This window comes from Alternaria rosae (genome assembly GCF_020736505.1).
Source record: "Alternaria rosae strain MPI-PUGE-AT-0040 chromosome Unknown BKA58scaffold_8, whole genome shotgun sequence".
Lineage (NCBI taxonomy): Eukaryota > Fungi > Ascomycota > Dothideomycetes > Pleosporales > Pleosporaceae > Alternaria > Alternaria rosae.
In genome coordinates, this window is record NW_025763577.1 from 1,046,646 (window position 1) to 1,063,963 (window position 17,318).

The window sequence follows — 17,318 nt, forward strand, 5'->3', positions numbered from 1 at the left end:
GCGTCGGCCCAATCGTCGCAAACCTAGGGGCATCGTGGGAATGAGCTTGGAGTGCTATGATAGCATGGGTGGAGCAATGGCTCTTAGACGTTGATCGAGAATTAACCAGCGCCTAGGTACATCACGCGGTTGAGTCATGGCAGCGGAGGCGCACTGAAAAGGAATGCGTTGAACGCGATAGCGATGGATAGATTACCTAGGTCGTCGCATGGTGTTGGATTGGGGTGTGGTCGAGTTGGTGGCGAACGAGAGCGAACTTGCGGCTCAAATTCTCTGAAGGGCCGGTAAAGCTTATTTCGCGAGCCCGGGAGTCCCTGCGCATCTCACGGTCCCAACAACAATGCGCCGCGAGAGAAGTCGGAGCGCATGTTTCGGTGTCGCTCGCATCGTCACATGCTAAGGCGTTTGGGTGCGATGGACACGACGATACGCCATGATCATGACGTCGCGCACGGGTGGTGCGTTCTAATTCTGTCAGGATCTCACCACCTGCCACCACTACGACTTATCTCCACTCTCCACAATGTTCGCGACCTCCAGGTGTCGATAGCGTGGGCCACGTCTTCCCAACACTTCTTATGTGTATCGCAATGTCTTCGTCACCATCTTCGTAAGACGCCCTCGCTATAGCAACGATTGCTTGCCTACTGTCGGGCTCAATCGTGTGCCGAAGTCATGATCATCAGGGGAGACGCGTGCTCTACCTTACGTCATACCTAGCTACCTCACGATCCACCAGCCCTGCAGGAAGCATTGTTGCGGCTCCAAGACCCTTTGCTCCACTATCACGGCTATCATTACTCAGCGCATCACGTGCCCAAGTGCCGGTCCGGTCCCACGATGTCCCGGTGCCGATTACCATCCATGAATGTGGGGCAGTCGACTCGTTCCCCGCACCTGCCAGCTGCAGCTCAGCCGACGCTCTGCGAAATGGCATGGAGAAGTTTGGAGGCGGGGATGTGACAGCCCCACCATAATGGACATGTCATCTGAATTTCTTAAAGGATGACATGTAGTTGAAATATACTTCCTCATCATCTGCATGCAGTAGGCCAAATCTGTCACAATGCCGAAGATTAATCACGTACGTTCTTCCGTAATGGCTTGCATGTGCATATCACTAACACCAACAGGTCGTCATCGTAGGAGCTGGCCCCTCTGGTCTTTTGCTCGGAATCCTCCTAGCGAAAAACCTCAGCATTAAAGTTACCATCCTCGATGCGGATACCAAGATCAATGACAACCCGAGAGCTGCGCACTATGCACCTTCAGCGGTCTACGACTTCCATCGGGCAGGCATCATAGACGATGTACGCGCCGTCGGGCTCCACCCCAGAGGTGTATGCTGGCGATTGCAGGATGGGACTTTCTTAGGTGGCATGGGTCGCGAGCCAGAGGACTCGAAATACTCAATGGTGGTGCTTCCGCTCGACCAGTTAGGCCCCCTACTTGTGAAGCATTTCGAGAGCTACCCGAACACCGAGATCAAGTGGGGCCACAAATTGGTCGGCGTGGAGCAGGACGACAACGGCGCAACGGCGGTTGTCGAAACCACAGGAGGCGAGAAGAAGAAGTTCACAGGCGATTATCTGGTTGGTGCCGATGGCGCATCAAGTGGTGTCCGCACAGCATTGTTCGGGAAGGAATATCCTGGAGAGACGCTCAAGGCGCAGATTGTCGCTACCAATGTATACCTGCCATTCGATGAACGATTCGACTTCTGGGATTCAAACTTCATCGTCCACCCCACCGACTGGTACATGGCCGCGAAGATCACCAACGACGGCCTCTGGCGAGTGACATACGGCGACTCTGAAGGCCTCTCAAAAGAAGAGCTCGTGAAACGCCAGCCCCTCCGCTACGAGCAAATCCTGCCCGGCCACCCCAAGCCCAACGAGTACAAACTCAAGAGCATGAGCCCCTATAAGCTCCAACAAAGATGCGCGCCCAGCTTCCGCGTGGGCAGAATCTTACTAGTCGCCGACGCAGCGCATCTATGTAATCCTTTGTATGTGCTCCATTTCTTGATGCGCTGACTCTACTAACATAACGGCAGCGGTGGCATGGGTCTCACAGGTGGTTTCGCCGACGTCGGCTCCCTCTACGACTGCTTCACCGGTATCCACCTCGACGAACTCGACGACTCTATTCTCGATAAGTACTCCGAGATTCGCATCAAGATCTGGCGCGAAATGATCGATCCCATGTCGCGGGAAAACTTCCACCGCCTCTGGGACCCCGAGCACGAGGAGAAGAGGAAGGAGTTCTTCAAGATGTGTGAAAGGGCGAGTGATGATCCCGTGTGGGGAAAGAGCGTTGCAGAGACGATACATCAGGTTAGACACGATTTTACGCAGTACTTTAAGAGTAATCAGAAGGGGAGTGGGAAGGCTATGGGGGAGCTGGCGACGGGGAATGGGGTGTTGGCGGAGAATAGTGCGGCGGCGTAGTCGTGGGAGACCGGCCTGTACAAACGTTCCATATAGAATGTGGAAAGCATGTTCCAGAACAACACTGCATGATGATTTTATATGTACCATCATCGAGCAGTGCTAGATCTAGAAGAAGGCTGGATTATAAAATCGTTCGAGTCGCCTCACGTTATTCGGCGTAATAAGCAACGACAACTGTAAGCGTTGAGCTACATCGGGGAATTTATCGGACAATAATCGTTTCATCATCTAAAACCATGCACCAATCTATACAAGGATCGTAAGAAAGTCCATCGCGGATGGCCGGAGCTGCCGTGCTCTTCTTCTTCTACACTTCATCCCCACACCAACTAAATCCCTGAGGTTCAGTGGGCATTTGATCTGCGATCATATGATGCGCATCGGCAAGGGGCAGCATTGAAGTGGATGGTAGCTCTGGAAGTCCTCATCACTGGGGAATCTCTTCTCACGCTGTCTGAGAAAGATAAAGCGTTCTGGATACCAAAGGCGCAAATCTTTTTACAAGACTGTCGAGACGACAACACTAATATAGTTGCGTTACCGACCAACTTTCGACTTTTTATCAATGCGCCGTTTCCCTAGGAACGAGTTTTGGGGAACCTACTGCAACAAAGGGGAACGAGTTCATTGATTGATTCCCGAGTTCGGGGGATGGTTGAACAAGTCAAGATACTCTTCGAGCAGGGAATTCGGGGACACGAAACAGCAGCAATGCGCGAAGCAAAATACCAACAACTGTTCGGTAGAGAGCTCTGAGGTTCTTGGAGATGCGATACTTCTCCCTTTCGCAGAGTATCTCCCTGCGTATAAGTTGAATAAAATGCAGGGGGTGTAGTTAGCTTATTGTCTCTCTGTCGCTTCTAGGTTGTCGCAGTACTATAGGATAGTGATAATAAACTGTGGGCTTCCGAATTTCGCGCACTTAGCGATAGAGAGCTCTAAGAGCGGGATCAACGTCTTGATAGGTGGTGACATATTTGCAAAGGGCCGGGGGCAGATAGTCGACAGGTGCAGATAAGAAGAGGGCTGCACTCGGATGGAATTACCGTTGACATAAGCGCCATATCGTTAGCTTGACCATTTTTGCCTGCTCTAATGAAGGTTGATCGTCGTCATGTTCTTAATGTCATGAGAGCTGCGACCGTGTAGAGAGTATTGTGTGATTTATGTGCATTAGGCGTACAACCGCCCCGGGATAGGCATCTCAACCGGGAAGCTCGTAAAACAGCAATGGCCGATCGGCTCCTCACCGTCCTCGCCCGCTTTACCATGTGTAACAGCATCCCACTGTACCGGCAAAAGACTAGCGTTCACATCTTCCGACAGCGCATGACACGCCGCACTAATAGCAGCAGGACAGCTACTAGCCAAAGGTATACCAGCCAGACACCAGAACCTGCTGATGACAAAGGCGCCGGCTACAATAGTGAAGCCAACGACAGTGGTCAGAATGATCGCAACGGGGTAATAGCCGCATGTTGAAATTTCGTTGACGGCTTTGCGCGTATGTAGGTCGGTAATGGAGACCTGAACTTTGGAGATGCTCTGTGATGCGAGCCAATGGAAGAGACCTGGCATGATAGTTATGGGAATAGCGTAGCGGAAGGGCGCGTTGAGCCAGTATGAGTCGCGTTGGAAGCCAGTGGGCGATGTAACGCAGAGTGGTTTCCGTGTTTTGACGTAGCTTGCCCACTCTGCTGAGACGAACATGTTCGTGTAGAGAGCATTCAGCGCAATGTACAAGTAGGAGAGGACCAGTTGGGGTGTGTTTGCCAGAAGCACGCCAGGGATAAGTGATGTGCCGAAGTCAAGGAGATTGTTACCGTTGACTGTCGCAAACCCTGTCTTCCATAGTTTAACAGGGTCTTTGGGCATGCCTTCTAAGGAAAGTGCTATGCAAAGTATACTGAGTCCAGCGATGATTGTGTATGTGTAGAGGTGAGTAGGTGACCGCAAACGGCTTGCACACGACTTACGCAGAGTACGTCTGCCACCACCGCATGGTGCTCGGCGCTCTGGCCCATCTCCATCTCCTCATTGCGAACCTCGTGGGCCCATTTTTGAGTGCCACTTTCGGAATGTTAGCATATTCATTCCAATTCCATCGGAGACTAACGTCTAGTCTGGTGTGCAGGCAACGGCCGTAGGTTTCGGCATCTGGATCTTCGAGGAATGCCGCGATCGCATCCCCTATCGTTACAAGCGCGCCATGATCCCAATACAGGCAAAGCAATAGTACCATACAAACCGCTATGGCGATAGTAAAGCTGAATTGCAGCTTGCAAAACTCTTCGACTTGTTCGATAGTGCAGTATGCCACGGTACTTCGAATGGCTGCCACGCTGCCCGATTGCTTGGAATTGCGGTCTTATCGTCAGGATCGCCTATGTAAAGTTTAGTCAATACACCATCTTCGTAATTGGCGAATACCGGGTTTACTTACAGTTGACAGGAGATTGAGGAAGACAGCGCCACCCGTTGGAAGGATACATTTTTGGCGTGCTAATCACCGGAAGTTGTTAGTTTGGAGCTTCGATGACATTTGTATCGTCCTCGCGGTCTTCTCTCATCGTATCTAGTGTTTCAGGCACCCATTCGAAAGAGCCGTTCTGATAACGTCGACCAACCCACTCATCAGCGCCCCGCAGAACCGTCGAATTTGACTGAATCAAATACAAGTTCCCAATAGCTGAAACATACTGCGTGCCATATGCTGCAAAGCAGTCAGATGTGCTGCCGTTCCTGTATCTGAGCACCGTGCTGCCGTTCCTCAACACCACCACATCAGAGGGGTCGAATCTGTATTGATCCCTTACTGTTGAGGAGAACACTTCCGTTGTGTTCATGCTGACGTTCAGGAAGCCAGATGTGTCGTAAACGTCTTGCGTAGATACTACCCAGCCAGGCATCGTCGGTATGACAGCATACTCGTTTGCTTGTAGGTTTGTGAAGACAACGGCAGCTTGTGTTCTTGGTCGTGACGTGGAGTGAACGCGTACCTTGCGAGCCTTTCTACGCTGCGTGTAAGTCCGTTCGGATCTTCCTGACCTTGCAGCTGCTTATACACGCTCTCTGAGCGCCGTGCGACCATTTCGTGTAACCCCAGAGGTCAAGTTCTGCAGAAAGCTTGGGGGGTAAAATGTTATGTTGGGGCCGATACAGCCTCACCATAGCCTGACTCTCGACTCAAGGATGACGTTCCAAGACTGGAGCCGGCATCTGAATGTCATTGTTAGTGGCATGGGCTGTGCTTGCATGTAGATACGTTGTGGTCTTGGCTCCACCATGTGTAACTTCTTTTTCATAAGATGCGTTGCCGTCAACATGATGCGCCAACGTTACGCGTCGGCAACCTCTCGTGTTGAGACGTCCGGGGCTGCGACTCTAACATTTCTGCTGAGAATGACTTGCGCATACACGATACGCCTCTGAAAGATCGTCATGTTCGTGAGGTGCACATGCACGGCAAACTGGGTTTGTGATGGTGGTGGTGGCTGAAGGACGTCGGCAGGAAGCGTGCAGCGAGGGTGAGGCGTAGCTTCGAGACATGTGACGTCACCAGTCTCGCACTATCACCATCAGCATGCCTGGGTGCATATTACACTGTACAGAACTTTGGGTCCGCTGAGGCACTCATCATAGTCCGCTGTTTTTCCTAATCAGTCAGTGATGCATTGGTCCGTCGAATTTGACAGATCTACAAAGTTCAATCTATGGAGCACAATTTCCCAGTAATTTTAGACCAAATTCGCATTCTCGTATCGATGGTATACTCATCAAGGCTGGAAAGGAGGTTTATTCAAATACTCTCGCTAGAGAGTTCACATTTCTTGAGCGATTATGCAAAGGACCACAGTGAAAATCATAATTACATATGTTCATCTACCTTGCAACCACCACTCATCTAAACCACGCTCCTCTTAACCCTACTAACAGCACTAGCACTCGGCGTACTCGTAGGCGGCAGTGGAACGTACTCCTCAGTATGCGTACTCTCCGCCGTACCGTTCGTGCTGTAGTCGTCCGTAACGACTTGGCTGCCATCCGCAATGACAACATGATCCAATACGCGCTTAAAATGTTCCAAACTAGCCACAGGCTGGTAGTATGGCACCTCATGCCCAGCTTCATAAATCCTAGTAAACGAGAAGTTACCATACTCGCGCACCTCACCGTACTCAACGCCATCGACAAGGAAAGGCGTGTAGCCCGCAGCGCGGAAAGCTTCGGAATCGGTGTAGTTGACAGCGAGGGAGACGGCTTCGCCGCCGAACCAGTTGCAGATGTAATCTGCGTCGCCGTAGAGGAGGGCGACTCGCACACCGTAGCTGAGGATCTCCTCAAGGTCTTCGAGGAAATTGGGGAAGACGAAGTCGCCAGTGGTGGCGAAGCCGTAGGAGACGTTGGGCGCGTTGGTGCTGGTATAGTTGATGTTTACGCCGATGGCTTCTTGCGTTGAGGCCAGGTTGAGAAAGTATTCAAAGTAGTCGGGGGGCGTTGGGTCGTCGTAGGGGTGGCGGATGTCGTAGACGCCGCGGCCACCGAAGGCGTAGTATGGCTCTTCGACTAGAGAGCGGCATAGGTTCGTGGCTTCTGCGCAGGTGAGGTACCCAGCTTCGGTCGTGCGGTCGGATTGCTTGCAGTATTCGATTTGGTCGTGGCAGCCTCCGGGCATGTAGTAGGCGTTCTTCATGAAGGTGTAGACCGTGTCGTTGACTGCTTTGATGCCGTATGTATTGTTGACGGCGAACTCGGGGTAGTAAGGAGCCTGGATCTGCTCATCGATAATACCGTTGATGACTCCGAGAGTGTCCATCTGGACTTCGACGCCAGCACATGACCCGTTCTTGATCTTCTCGTTCTGTTCGTAGAAATAGTTGTAGAAACCTGGGCCATAGTGACCTCCGTAACTAAGAATATTGTCAGCATTGCATTCATCTCTAGAGAATCACATGACCTACCTCTCAGTCCAAAGGTTGAAAGTGAAGTTGGTGATATCGGGGTCGAGCTGTGGGCTCAGCTCCAAGAAAGCCTGGAGTATGTGCCATGCACCAATAGCTGCAGCATCGGTGGTATTTGCAGTGTCTGGGTCGACCAGCGAGTAGCGGCCGTCCTCATCTGTCTCGGTGGTTTCGTAGGAAAAGCCGACACCCACGGGCTGTGAAAGGTACAGCATGTTGCTGCGCTCATTCCATGAGTAAGGGTTCAACTGTGTCTTCAGATCCTCGGTAACGTTGCAAGGGCCATGCTCCTGGAAGAGACCAATGAGAGAGTCACTTCCGGGCCCTCCGTTCAACCACAAAGTCTAACAATATGGTTAGTACACGTCGTGATAACGCTTCTTGAACACAGTACTTACCAACGGCTTCTCAGAGGGGTTCTCGCGAGCCTCAAAGAACCAAAAGAACATGTTCGTCGTGGGGTTGAGGCTGATGTACCCGGCATAGTCGTCGACACCCTCGGTGGTCTCGCACACACCCGCTTTACCAGGCTGCTTGTACGTGATCTTAGCACCGGCAGCGGATGTAATCGTCGTGACGCCTGTAGGATCAGCGGGTACTTGACGCTCTTTGATGAACGGTGCGCGAGCATTGGCTAGCGAAGCAGCGGCCAAAACGGCGGCGAATTGTGCGAAGCGCGCCATGGTGGGAAGCTTGTCGGGAAGAAGAGCAACCAAGATTTCAGGGAATGCTTGCCCAGTAAGGTAGTGTCTTCCACCTCTTTATATACACGGCCTTACTACGAAGCCAAGCGGCTGTGCGTGCACCGGCTTACCTGGCTACGCATCCCTTTCGCGTAGTTCAGCGCTGGGTCAACGTCAGACTACATGGTCGCAAGCTGCGAGCCGCGGGTTGGGGCACACGAAAGTAGTCTAAATCAGGCAACTGCGGACGTTCTGTGCAATTATTGGCCGGATAACGTGTCTTTGAAGATCCTCCGGCTGTCTGCTGGGAGCAGTGCTTAGGAAGTTCGGCTAGGATGTACCGGCACGTCCCTGGCGGGGAGATAGAGTGTGATTTGCTGTTTCACCTGCGCGACCATCAAGACTCCTTGTGCCATCTTCTTGCGATCTTTTCACCAAGCTGCGACTTCACTCACGATGTTCGCACGCCCTTTCTTGAAATCATTTGCTACAATACCGCGTTGACGTTGAAGCCTCGTATCCACAAGCTCCAAAGCTTGCTGCAGCGCGCACATAAGCTCTTTACCCAAAGAAGCAGCTCACTATGCACAGCGGCGGAACAAGGCCCTTTGCCAAGGCTTGTCTTGCTTGTTACCGGACGGGCAAAGCTTATCGACGTCATGATTTCGGCGTGATATTGGACGGGAGGCTGGCACTGAGTTTGATGAGCCGTTTGTTGTCGATTGTGTGTGGAGGTGGAAGGAGGGGAAGAGGTCGGGAATAGCCCCGCCACATGCCGCAACCGAGCCCTGTGCTGACTCCGCCCGAGCGGTAGGCCTGACTTGTGGCTTTGGTAACTGAGACGATTACTTAGAATTGTAGACGTTTTGCTGCATTAGGAAGTCAAATCGCAAGTTCTCATGCTTTAGGAAAGCCAAATGGCCAAGGCGTAGTTCAGATGGGTGTATGGTGTCTGATTGCACAGACCACTAGTAAGTGGCTGGGTGGGGATAATCACAGTCAGCAAGTAGATTATATACGGGCAACACGGCACAGTATCTCGGTGTCTCATTGACTTGGGCTCTAAGCGGGTGAGCATTTGGACGGCTACACGCGGTCACGGTAACAATCAGTCGGGTCTCCAGAGGTTTTAGCTTGAAATGAGCAATGCTGATGGTGTTCTCTACCAATGCTCTAATCTCCAGATATCGAGAGTGTTTTGTGTGAAACACGAACACCGAAGTTACTCCCATCTAATGTAAGACAGCCCAGCGGCATCTCACGGACTCAATCACGCGTTTACTCCAGCACTCGTCACGCTCCTCCGCCTCGCCTCCTCCACATCTCCGCCAAAATACCTCGCAATCTCGACGTCCAATTCCCTACCCATCAGCTTAGGCATCTCCTTGGCTTGCTTAACCGGGTTGATACCCTCGTGGTGCGCGCTCGCAAAGATGACATCCAATTCTTCCAGACTGCGACCCTTGGGTTCTGGGAAGAAGAAATAGACGCTGGGAATGAGACAAGCATTGAAGACCGCGAACATGGTGTAGGTGTTATATTGCAGGTTGGCGAACGCAGGGAGCGTGATCATGACGATGAGGAAGTTGGAGATCCAGTTCGAGCAAGTGGAGAGTGCGTTTGCTTGGATGCGGATGCGGAGGTTGGTGATTTCGGCAGGGTAGAGCCAGGTCATTCCTAGCCAGCCGATTGCGAAGAACGTGTTGAAGGCAAACATGAATACCACGGCCGTGATACCGTACTTTGGCTCTAGGACCGGGGCACCGAATTCGTTCTCGGTGGCCGTCGACGTCATGCCGCTCATGATAGCCATGCTAGCCATCATACCGAACGCGCCAAAGAGCATGAGTTTGCGACGACCGGCTCGTTCGATCAAAGGGATCGCGACTAGTCCAGCGAGGAAGTATTCGGTCCCGTTGCAGGCGGACAAGAGCCGGGACATGTCTGGGCCGAAACCGAGCGAGTTCTCGAAAACGTATGTCGCGTAGTAGGTCTGAGCGAAACTAAGGTCAGTTTGTGGTTCCACACAGTGATGTCTGAAGGTATACGTACGATGAGATTGATACCACTGATCTGCTGGAAGAACTGCGATGCAACTCCCAATAGTGTGCGCCGGAGATTCTGACTAGGACCGTTATGCAGAAGCTCCTTCATTTTGAAGGGACCGTCTCTGCTTTGTGCTTCGAGCGCGTCCTTGATGTTCGTGAGTTCAGTATCGACTTCCTCTGAGTCCGCAGAGGTACCGGCGAGGCGAGCGAGTAGGAGTCGGGCTTCTGTGTGGCGCCCGCGCATTACAAGCCATCTTGGCGAGTCGGGCAGGAAGCAAAGTCCGATCCTGAGATGATGTTAAAGAGATTCCCTGTAGAAGGAAGAGGTATACGTACATGACGAGAATGGTGAAGAAAGATTGGAAGACGATAGGGAACCTCCAGCGTACGGAGCTGTATACTTCGCCCGATGGGAGGAAGTAGAATCCGTAAGTTACCCAGTATGAGATCATTACGCCTGCGACGATGACTGCTCCGGATGTGATGATCAAGCGTCCACGTTTTTCCGGTTTCGCGCATTCAGATTGCCAGGTTGGAATCGCTGGTAAGGTTGTTAGCAAGAGGCGACGCGTTTAAGTCGATCTAATACGCACTCGCTGTGACCATGCCGTTACCAATGCCACCAACCACACGGCCAATAGACAAAAGGGCGTAACCGTCAACACCACCACCAGTAGTACCTCCTGCAGCCACTTGGAGAACAGTTCCAACAATCATGATGAAGCTGCCCCAGAAGCTACTGCTTTTCCTTCCCCAGACCTCACCGTAAAACAGGATGAGAACAGCACCGAGGAAACATCCGATCTGGTATACCGCGACGCATGCGGATAAGATACTGGGGCTACCCGTGCACATACTCGGATCGGGAACAGTGTTGGTCGGTGCATCGAGCCAGCAAAGATTGTTTTGACGTTCGCGAGGTGTCATAAGAGGAAAGTGGCGTTGGAAATCTGCATTGTGGATGAAGTCAGTGCATGTCCGATGTGTAAGCTGTACAACATAGTGCTTACCATCGAGAGTGAGGACCCCTGATAGAACACCCTGATCATAACCGAACATGAGAAAAGCCAAGCAAGAGCACCATGCTATGGCGTTGTTCAACGCTTTCCCTTGGAGGAGTCCAGCGCCGGGGACGTGCCATTCTGGCAGATTGCCGAGCTTGGAGAAGATGCCTAGTACACCGGAAGGCTGTGATGCTGACTTTTGTTGTTCAATCGCATCTTGTGATGATGAGGGGTTCCCATAATTGATATTGTCGATACGCGTGTCCGGGGAATGTTCAGAGCGCTTCTCATCAACCTTTTCGGAACCCATATTGAGACTGAAATAGTCAAAAAGGCTTTAGGTAGCGGATAGTATAAACACCTGCTGGTCAGCATCGTCTTATACTTTTGCGCTTCCGCAAATTCGGCTATCCTGCCGGTAGACAGACGCGTTCAGGTTGCAGCCAACTCCTCCGTGCGCCATCACCTGCAACCCCAGAGTCTTAGCCATAGCATATATGGGGTAATTTGTGGCTGGTACAAAGCCCATAGGCGACGTAGTCCAAGCCTTTGTCAAGTCGGAACGACCTCATCGGGCAAGCCGTCCAGGTTTTGAGGCTTTTCCGATGCACTAAGTAGGGCCAAGAAGCCAGACAAGCAGCGGGGCGGAGCCTTGACCTTGGCGGGCACCCTCGTCTCGGCGCTCGGGTCAGGAACACGGGAGAAAGCGTGAGCAGAGATGAGGATTGCCGCGTGGTCGGGAAGATTGAGTAAGAAAAATGGAAATAAGTCCGTGTGAGAAGTTGTTTGTTGTATGGCAGACGTGCTGTCCACGTCTGCTTTGAATCGTATATAACGCCGAACCATGCTGACTGTATAGTACATATGTGTACAAGCATGCGGCTTGCTTCATGCCTGTTGATGGCTCCAGATGGTGCTCATGATTGCCGGGGCTTCCATCTGTTATTGAGCGACTCCACTCTATTCGTCCTGATCTCCACCATAACCCTGATCCAATATCCGTCGTGGCCGTCCGACGTTCCCCTTTGCGCCCGCTGAGTTCGTGATGCAGTAGTCGTTCTATTTCTTGCCGCGTTTCGCTTCGAGGAAGAGTACTTGTTTCCGCACTATTCGTTGTCAGCCATGTTCCTGTATCTGACCTGCCCTGTGAAGACCACCAGGCCCTTTGATTCCCCCAGCATTACACCCAATCTAGTATGGTATCGTGCATGAGGCAGACGCCGGTCGATCTTGGAGGGAGGAAGGCGTAAAGGTGTCGTACCGATGGGGTCGTATTTGAGCATGCTCAGAGGTTGATGCGCGCGTGGTCTTTGCATTGTGCGGTAGTAGCCCGTCATGGCCATGGAAATCAGGCGCACCATAATGGTACGGGACTTTGCTGTGAGGTGTCGTCAGCGTATGTCCGCGGATGTGTGAGTCGTTGGAGGGCGCATTGCGGTTTGGCGGGGGCGCCATATCGGCTTCTAGGGATCTCATATCGCAGGAGAACAAGGGCGCATACCTTTCTTCGCCATTGCGACAGGCGGGGAGGTGTGGTGCCGACGTCAACGGTGGTGATGTCGCGGCGTGACGATTTGCAGATGCGGATCTTGGACCGGAGGTTCTGCGGCGCCAAGCTGGTCAGCCAATCAGCGTGGATTGAGGTCTGCGCGACACCTCAGTTTAGCTGTGCCTGTCAACCCTCTTTGTCCCGACCATCACGGCCATGTTGCCGAGCGGACTCCTCACCCCTGAACTATTATGACCTGGCTTCATTAATTACAGTGCTGCTCTTCCCTCGGCCAGTGGACTCATGCCTGACAGCGATTGCGCAAGCACACGATACGCCTACCCCTTGCGTCTTCAGAACTCGTCTTCGTCTTTGCGACGCTTTCCTCTTTTAATGTCATCTCATGTCTCTGCAATCGTTCAATAATCTCCATTACTTTTTCCTGACTCGATGCCCGTACGTGATATCGCCGTTCCATCTCTCTTGCAACACATCTCCGTTGCCAGACTCAAGGATGACGACAAGATTTGCAATCGGACATCGACATTATCGGTGTACCTCACAGACTCCATATTCGAATGCGAGGGGATATTGAAAAAGAAGTGAATTGATCTATCTCGTAATGTTGGAGCAGAGCAACCTGCAGACCCATGCGACATGCCTCCACGAAGCGGGCGAGCGGAACAGCTCTGCGTCCTTGCATACACGCAACCTACCTTCCTAATCTGCGTGGTAGGCGCAGTCTCTGTATGGAAAAGGTTCCGCTTTTGCGGTCTTTGGGAGGCAGGGCGATGCAATTTGGTTTCTTCTGGGCTCCAGGTCTGGGACACTACTATCGCACTGAGGCAGTAGGTCCCTTCTGTGGCGCCGTTGTACCAGTTGGAAAGCGACATTCGAAGATCGCGCATATCCCCTGGAACATCGAAACCAACCTCGAGCCGATGTTAACAATGAGCTGAGAAAGCACTCGCAAAGGGGAGCCACGGAGCGACAGACCTGGATATCAGCAGCTTTTCAAAGTCGATACTAAGACGTCCATAGGCTAGGATGGATGCTCAACGGACCCTCACATCGCATGTCCATACTCATAGCGCAAGCGCTAAGGGCAAAAAGAGCGTGGAAAAGCAGGGCGTGCAACAGGCACGTGCTGTTGTCGCCTTGCGTGCTCAAATCGCTGACCAAACCAAATCCAAAGTGAAGCCAAAGGATTCACAATAAGAATTGTAGCGTCTCTTTGATTGAGCGTGTCATCCTTAGCGCAAGGGCTATGTTAATCTTCTCTGTATAGTTTAAAATGACCAAATGCCCGAAGGCGAAGAGAAGCTCGATTGTGGTGCTTATATACCCAAGGTCGAGCAGTGAGAGCAAAAGAGACCGAATGGTATCAAACAAGTATAAAATCTGCGAGGACTTAGCAACTGGAACCGGAAAGAGAAGCGAGGAGGAAAGATTTACCATATCTACCGCAACACCAAGGAGGGTTTCCTTCGACCTTTCTCATCCTCCACTCCACCAACCAATCCATCCTGCCACAACGACTTCTTCAAATCTATTCGACTAAGTACCCTAAGAAGGAACGGAACTCGTTCACGGTGACGTAGCCTGAGAGACCGCCGATGAAGACGGTGGTGTTGTTTGGGTCAGTGAACTGGTTCATGGAGTGAGGAACACCGTAGTAGCCGCCCATTAGGGGAGCTTTCTTGGATACATGCCCATACCGCTGACTTCTCTTGACGCTTGTTGATAAGTAGCGCAAAAGGCGTCTCGGTTCGTAGTGTTGAGTTCGACGAAAGGCGACAGCGATACCCTGGATGTAGTCAGCCAGAGTGCTCACCTCGGTTGGGTACTCGGGGTACTCGGTAGGGGTATGAGCAAGGTTTGAGGCACCATGTACTTGTCTTGTTAGTCAAGGAGCTCAATGAGGGAAGAGAATGGACTTAGAAGTGGACCAAGTGTTGTCGCAATGGTCATGAGGGATCCGCATGTATGAGCTCGACCATCGGCGCGTCGCCATTGCAACACAGAGTGTGGCAAGCCGGAGTAGTTGAAAGTATACTCGTACTTGGCCTCAATATCATGGCGGAAAATGAGACGGGAGTGGGCAGACGGCGGCGTCGAGGCAGGTATTACCTCCGAGACCACGGTCAGAGGCGACGACTTTGCCTCAGTCAAGGATGCAGAGCATACGAGGAGGTATCCGGCGACGGCAGGAGCTTCCCAGTCTCTGCTTACTTGTGAGTATACGATCAAGTGTCGTGACTTACATTAGCCACGACGACCGCCAAAACGCGTCTTCCGACACATGCACCAGCGCGGAGACAATCACCAGCAACACGCCTCAACGATCTCGACGAGGGACTCCCTACCACCACGGCCCCCGTGGCATCGAAGCGGCAACGGCGTTGGCGACAACAGAGACATTGGACGGCACACAAACAGGTCTGGGGAGGATCCAACTCAAGGGCAGCATGAGGGGGTGGAAATATCGTACAAATTGGAGCTTCTAGTTGGCACAAATTCGCATCTGGAATACAAGTGGCCCGTCTTCTCCACGCGTCTCGAATCCGCAAGGCTTCTTTAACGGCGGCACGATCTAAAGAGCGGCTGCACTTGTGCGAGTAGGCCAAGCTTGACATAATATAGGCTAGATAGTACTCGCGTTAGGTCTGCTACTTAGATCTACAGTATCTTTTCTCCGTGTTAAACTCTCTCCCTTTTCACCGTTTTCCTTGTCAAGACTATTCGCGAAATGGTCCTCCGCATCAGGCTGTCTCTCCGCGTACCTCGAGACCCACAACACACACGAACGACTCGAGCGGAAACTGATATCGAGGACTGCAAAATCCTTCGAGAGTACACCATCTCCTCAACCAGGCGCTTAGTCCACAATTCCTGCTGCGCTCCGTCTCGATGACACAGCTAGTCTAGCTCCTGGCCGAAACGATCGTTATAGCCATCGCCGAATGCGGTGCCGTTCCTGCCTACACCACCGTGTTAGCTCAGTTCGATACGAGTTCACAGCGAGCGTCCTTACTCTGGCTCCTAGTAAGACGAGTCGAAGATCGACGGGTCGGACCAGCAGTGGATATTTGCGATGCAGGCTGGCCACGCGGTGAGTATGCACCACTAGAAGACGGAGCCTGGCGGGTGACACGACCACGCACACGGGAGGAAGCGGCATGGGTCTTTGATCGAGACGAAGTAGAAGCACTTGCCTGCCCATACAACAGAGCTTTTTGTGCCTTCGGGCGCGAGGCCGAGCTTGACTTTCTAGAAGCATACGGAGGTTTTCCAGGAAGATCAGAAGAGGAGTTCAACGAGCGCGACTGAGATCTGGTCCGCTGCCTCTTGATAGCGTAGCTCTTCTCGGCTATATCGCTGCTGCTTTTACGCTTCTCGGCGTGCTCCTGCTTCGTGGAAGGCGTCGCGCCGTGCTGTGAACCGGATTGGGCAGAGCGTCGAGGGTCATACTGGTTATTGATCTGCTGTGACGAAGGTTTAGTCCGATCTCTAGAGTCTGAGGCATTTGTGCCGCTATCGCCGAATATCTCCAAAAGTTTGCCGTACGTAGTATGTCGACTGGAACTTCCGCGCTCTTCCGCATGGATACCAGTACCAGACTGAGGGTATCTGAAGCCATTACCAGGAGGTGGCATCATCCGCGATGCTGTGTTGGCTTGCGATCGTGGTCGTCCAGATGATCGAGATGAGTAAGAGCCAGCCACAGATACGTTGTCGACTGCTGGCGTTGCTTTTGCATTTGCGTGGGCTGTAGCCTGATTGGAAAAATCACGAACGTAACCCCGAAGCATGGCACCTGACGCAGGTTGGGTCTCATCCAGCGCTGCTAAACCGTCGAGGGATATACTACTCAAACTCAACGAGCTCGAGACGTGGCGATTGAGGTCTTGCTGTGACGGTCGGAACATGTTGAATATATCCTGTGAGATAGATGCACTTCCAATAGCCTGAGTTTCTGTAGCCGTTCCAGATTCGTGATCAATGCTGTCTGCGTTGTTGGGGGGTTCATGAGCGTCATGTTGTGTCGCAAATAAGTCGTCGTCGTCAAGCTGAGTCTGTGAGACCTCGGCGTTCAGGGCCCATGATGGCTTCTCAAAGTGGTGACTCTGACCATGGAAAACGTCGAGCACCGAGTGGTTTTGTCGTTGAAGTTTCTTCCGGGGCTTCGCTACCTGTTCGGCATCGCGTGGATCTTTTGAAACACTCTTGCCAGCCTGAACTTGGGAGCCGTCTTGTTGCTTGCGGCGGTCATTTTCGCGTTCAGCCTCAATCGCGTCTAGATATTGTCGTTCGAGTTTCTGCATGTTCGAGTCTGCCTTTTCGCGATCAGATGCTAGCTTGGCTTTAAATTGGTCTTCCGCGAGCCGTAAATCCGCCCCTGCTTTCTCCAATGCAGCGTCTTTCTCGGCCAGACGAAGTTTCCAGCCATCTACCACGATGCGGTGTTCCTCATTTAGCTTCTGGCGCACTTGATCGGCATCTTTTTGGCATCGAGATTCGTCTGATTCCTTTGCAGTGCGTAGTTCGGCTAAGTCTTTTCGCAGTTTGCTCTCATTGGTCCGGGCTTGCTGAAGTTTCGACGATAGATCCTTCTTTTCCTCTTGAAGTGTAGAAATCTGATCGTGTAACAATTCGAGCGTATTGCTTGCATCTTGTTGT

At 52.2% G+C, this 17,318-nt stretch overlaps 5 protein-coding genes across 5 annotated transcripts; 1 reads left to right on the forward strand and 4 right to left on the reverse strand.

The window, feature by feature from the left end:
- Window positions 1–580: 580 nt before the first annotated feature.
- Window positions 581–2,654, forward strand: BKA58DRAFT_226493 (uncharacterized protein). The gene is made up of 3 exons (XM_046166375.1): window positions 581–1,084; window positions 1,134–2,008; window positions 2,057–2,654. Exons 1-3 carry the CDS (start codon window positions 1,067–1,069, stop codon window positions 2,448–2,450), a joined length of 1,287 nt encoding a protein of 428 aa, XP_046022671.1. The 5' UTR covers window positions 581–1,066; the 3' UTR covers window positions 2,451–2,654.
- A 972-nt stretch (window positions 2,655–3,626) lies between these two features.
- BKA58DRAFT_461727 (uncharacterized protein) lies at window positions 3,627–5,362 on the reverse strand (the record flags this gene model as incomplete). The annotated part of the gene is made up of 3 exons (XM_046174817.1): window positions 3,627–4,298; window positions 4,430–4,523; window positions 5,154–5,362. The coding sequence occupies 3 exons, from the start codon at window positions 5,360–5,362 to the stop codon at window positions 3,627–3,629; spliced, it is 975 nt and encodes a 324-aa protein (XP_046022672.1).
- Window positions 5,363–6,357: 995 nt separating this feature from the next.
- On the reverse strand, window positions 6,358–8,097 carry BKA58DRAFT_442514 (Alpha/Beta hydrolase protein; the record flags this gene model as incomplete). Its single annotated transcript, XM_046173909.1, has 3 exons — window positions 6,358–7,363; window positions 7,415–7,758; window positions 7,813–8,097. 3 exons carry the CDS (start codon window positions 8,095–8,097, stop codon window positions 6,358–6,360), a joined length of 1,635 nt encoding a protein of 544 aa, XP_046022673.1.
- Window positions 8,098–9,069: 972 nt separating this feature from the next.
- Window positions 9,070–11,566, reverse strand: BKA58DRAFT_226525 (uncharacterized protein). The gene is made up of 5 exons (XM_046166376.1): window positions 11,156–11,566; window positions 10,739–11,095; window positions 10,482–10,686; window positions 10,150–10,432; window positions 9,070–10,090 (listed from the first exon to the last, which is right to left on the reverse strand). Exons 1-5 carry the CDS (start codon window positions 11,457–11,459, stop codon window positions 9,368–9,370), a joined length of 1,872 nt encoding a protein of 623 aa, XP_046022674.1. The 5' UTR covers window positions 11,460–11,566; the 3' UTR covers window positions 9,070–9,367.
- A 642-nt stretch (window positions 11,567–12,208) lies between these two features.
- BKA58DRAFT_442516 (50S ribosomal protein L33) lies at window positions 12,209–12,663 on the reverse strand (the record flags this gene model as incomplete). The annotated part of the gene is made up of 3 exons (XM_046173910.1): window positions 12,209–12,255; window positions 12,411–12,527; window positions 12,651–12,663. The coding sequence occupies 3 exons, from the start codon at window positions 12,661–12,663 to the stop codon at window positions 12,209–12,211; spliced, it is 177 nt and encodes a 58-aa protein (XP_046022675.1).
- Between the last annotated feature and the right edge of the window lie 4,655 nt (window positions 12,664–17,318).

Excerpts from the sequence above, each read along its gene's own strand:
- BKA58DRAFT_226493 (XM_046166375.1), top strand. Across the intron at positions 2,009-2,056 it reads GCGCATCTATGTAATCCTTT|CGGTGGCATGGGTCTCACAG; the intron begins GTATGTGCTCCA and ends ACATAACGGCAG.
- BKA58DRAFT_226525 (XM_046166376.1), bottom strand. The coding sequence starts at position 11,459 with ATGGGTTCCGAAAAGGTTGATGAGAAGCGCTCTGAACATTCCCCGGAC. Across the intron at positions 10,687-10,738 it reads TAACGGCATGGTCACAGCGA|CGATTCCAACCTGGCAATCT; the intron begins GTGCGTATTAGA and ends CAACCTTACCAG. Across the intron at positions 10,091-10,149 it reads TCAGTGGTATCAATCTCATC|ACCTACTACGCGACATACGT; the intron begins GTACGTATACCT and ends AGTTTCGCTCAG.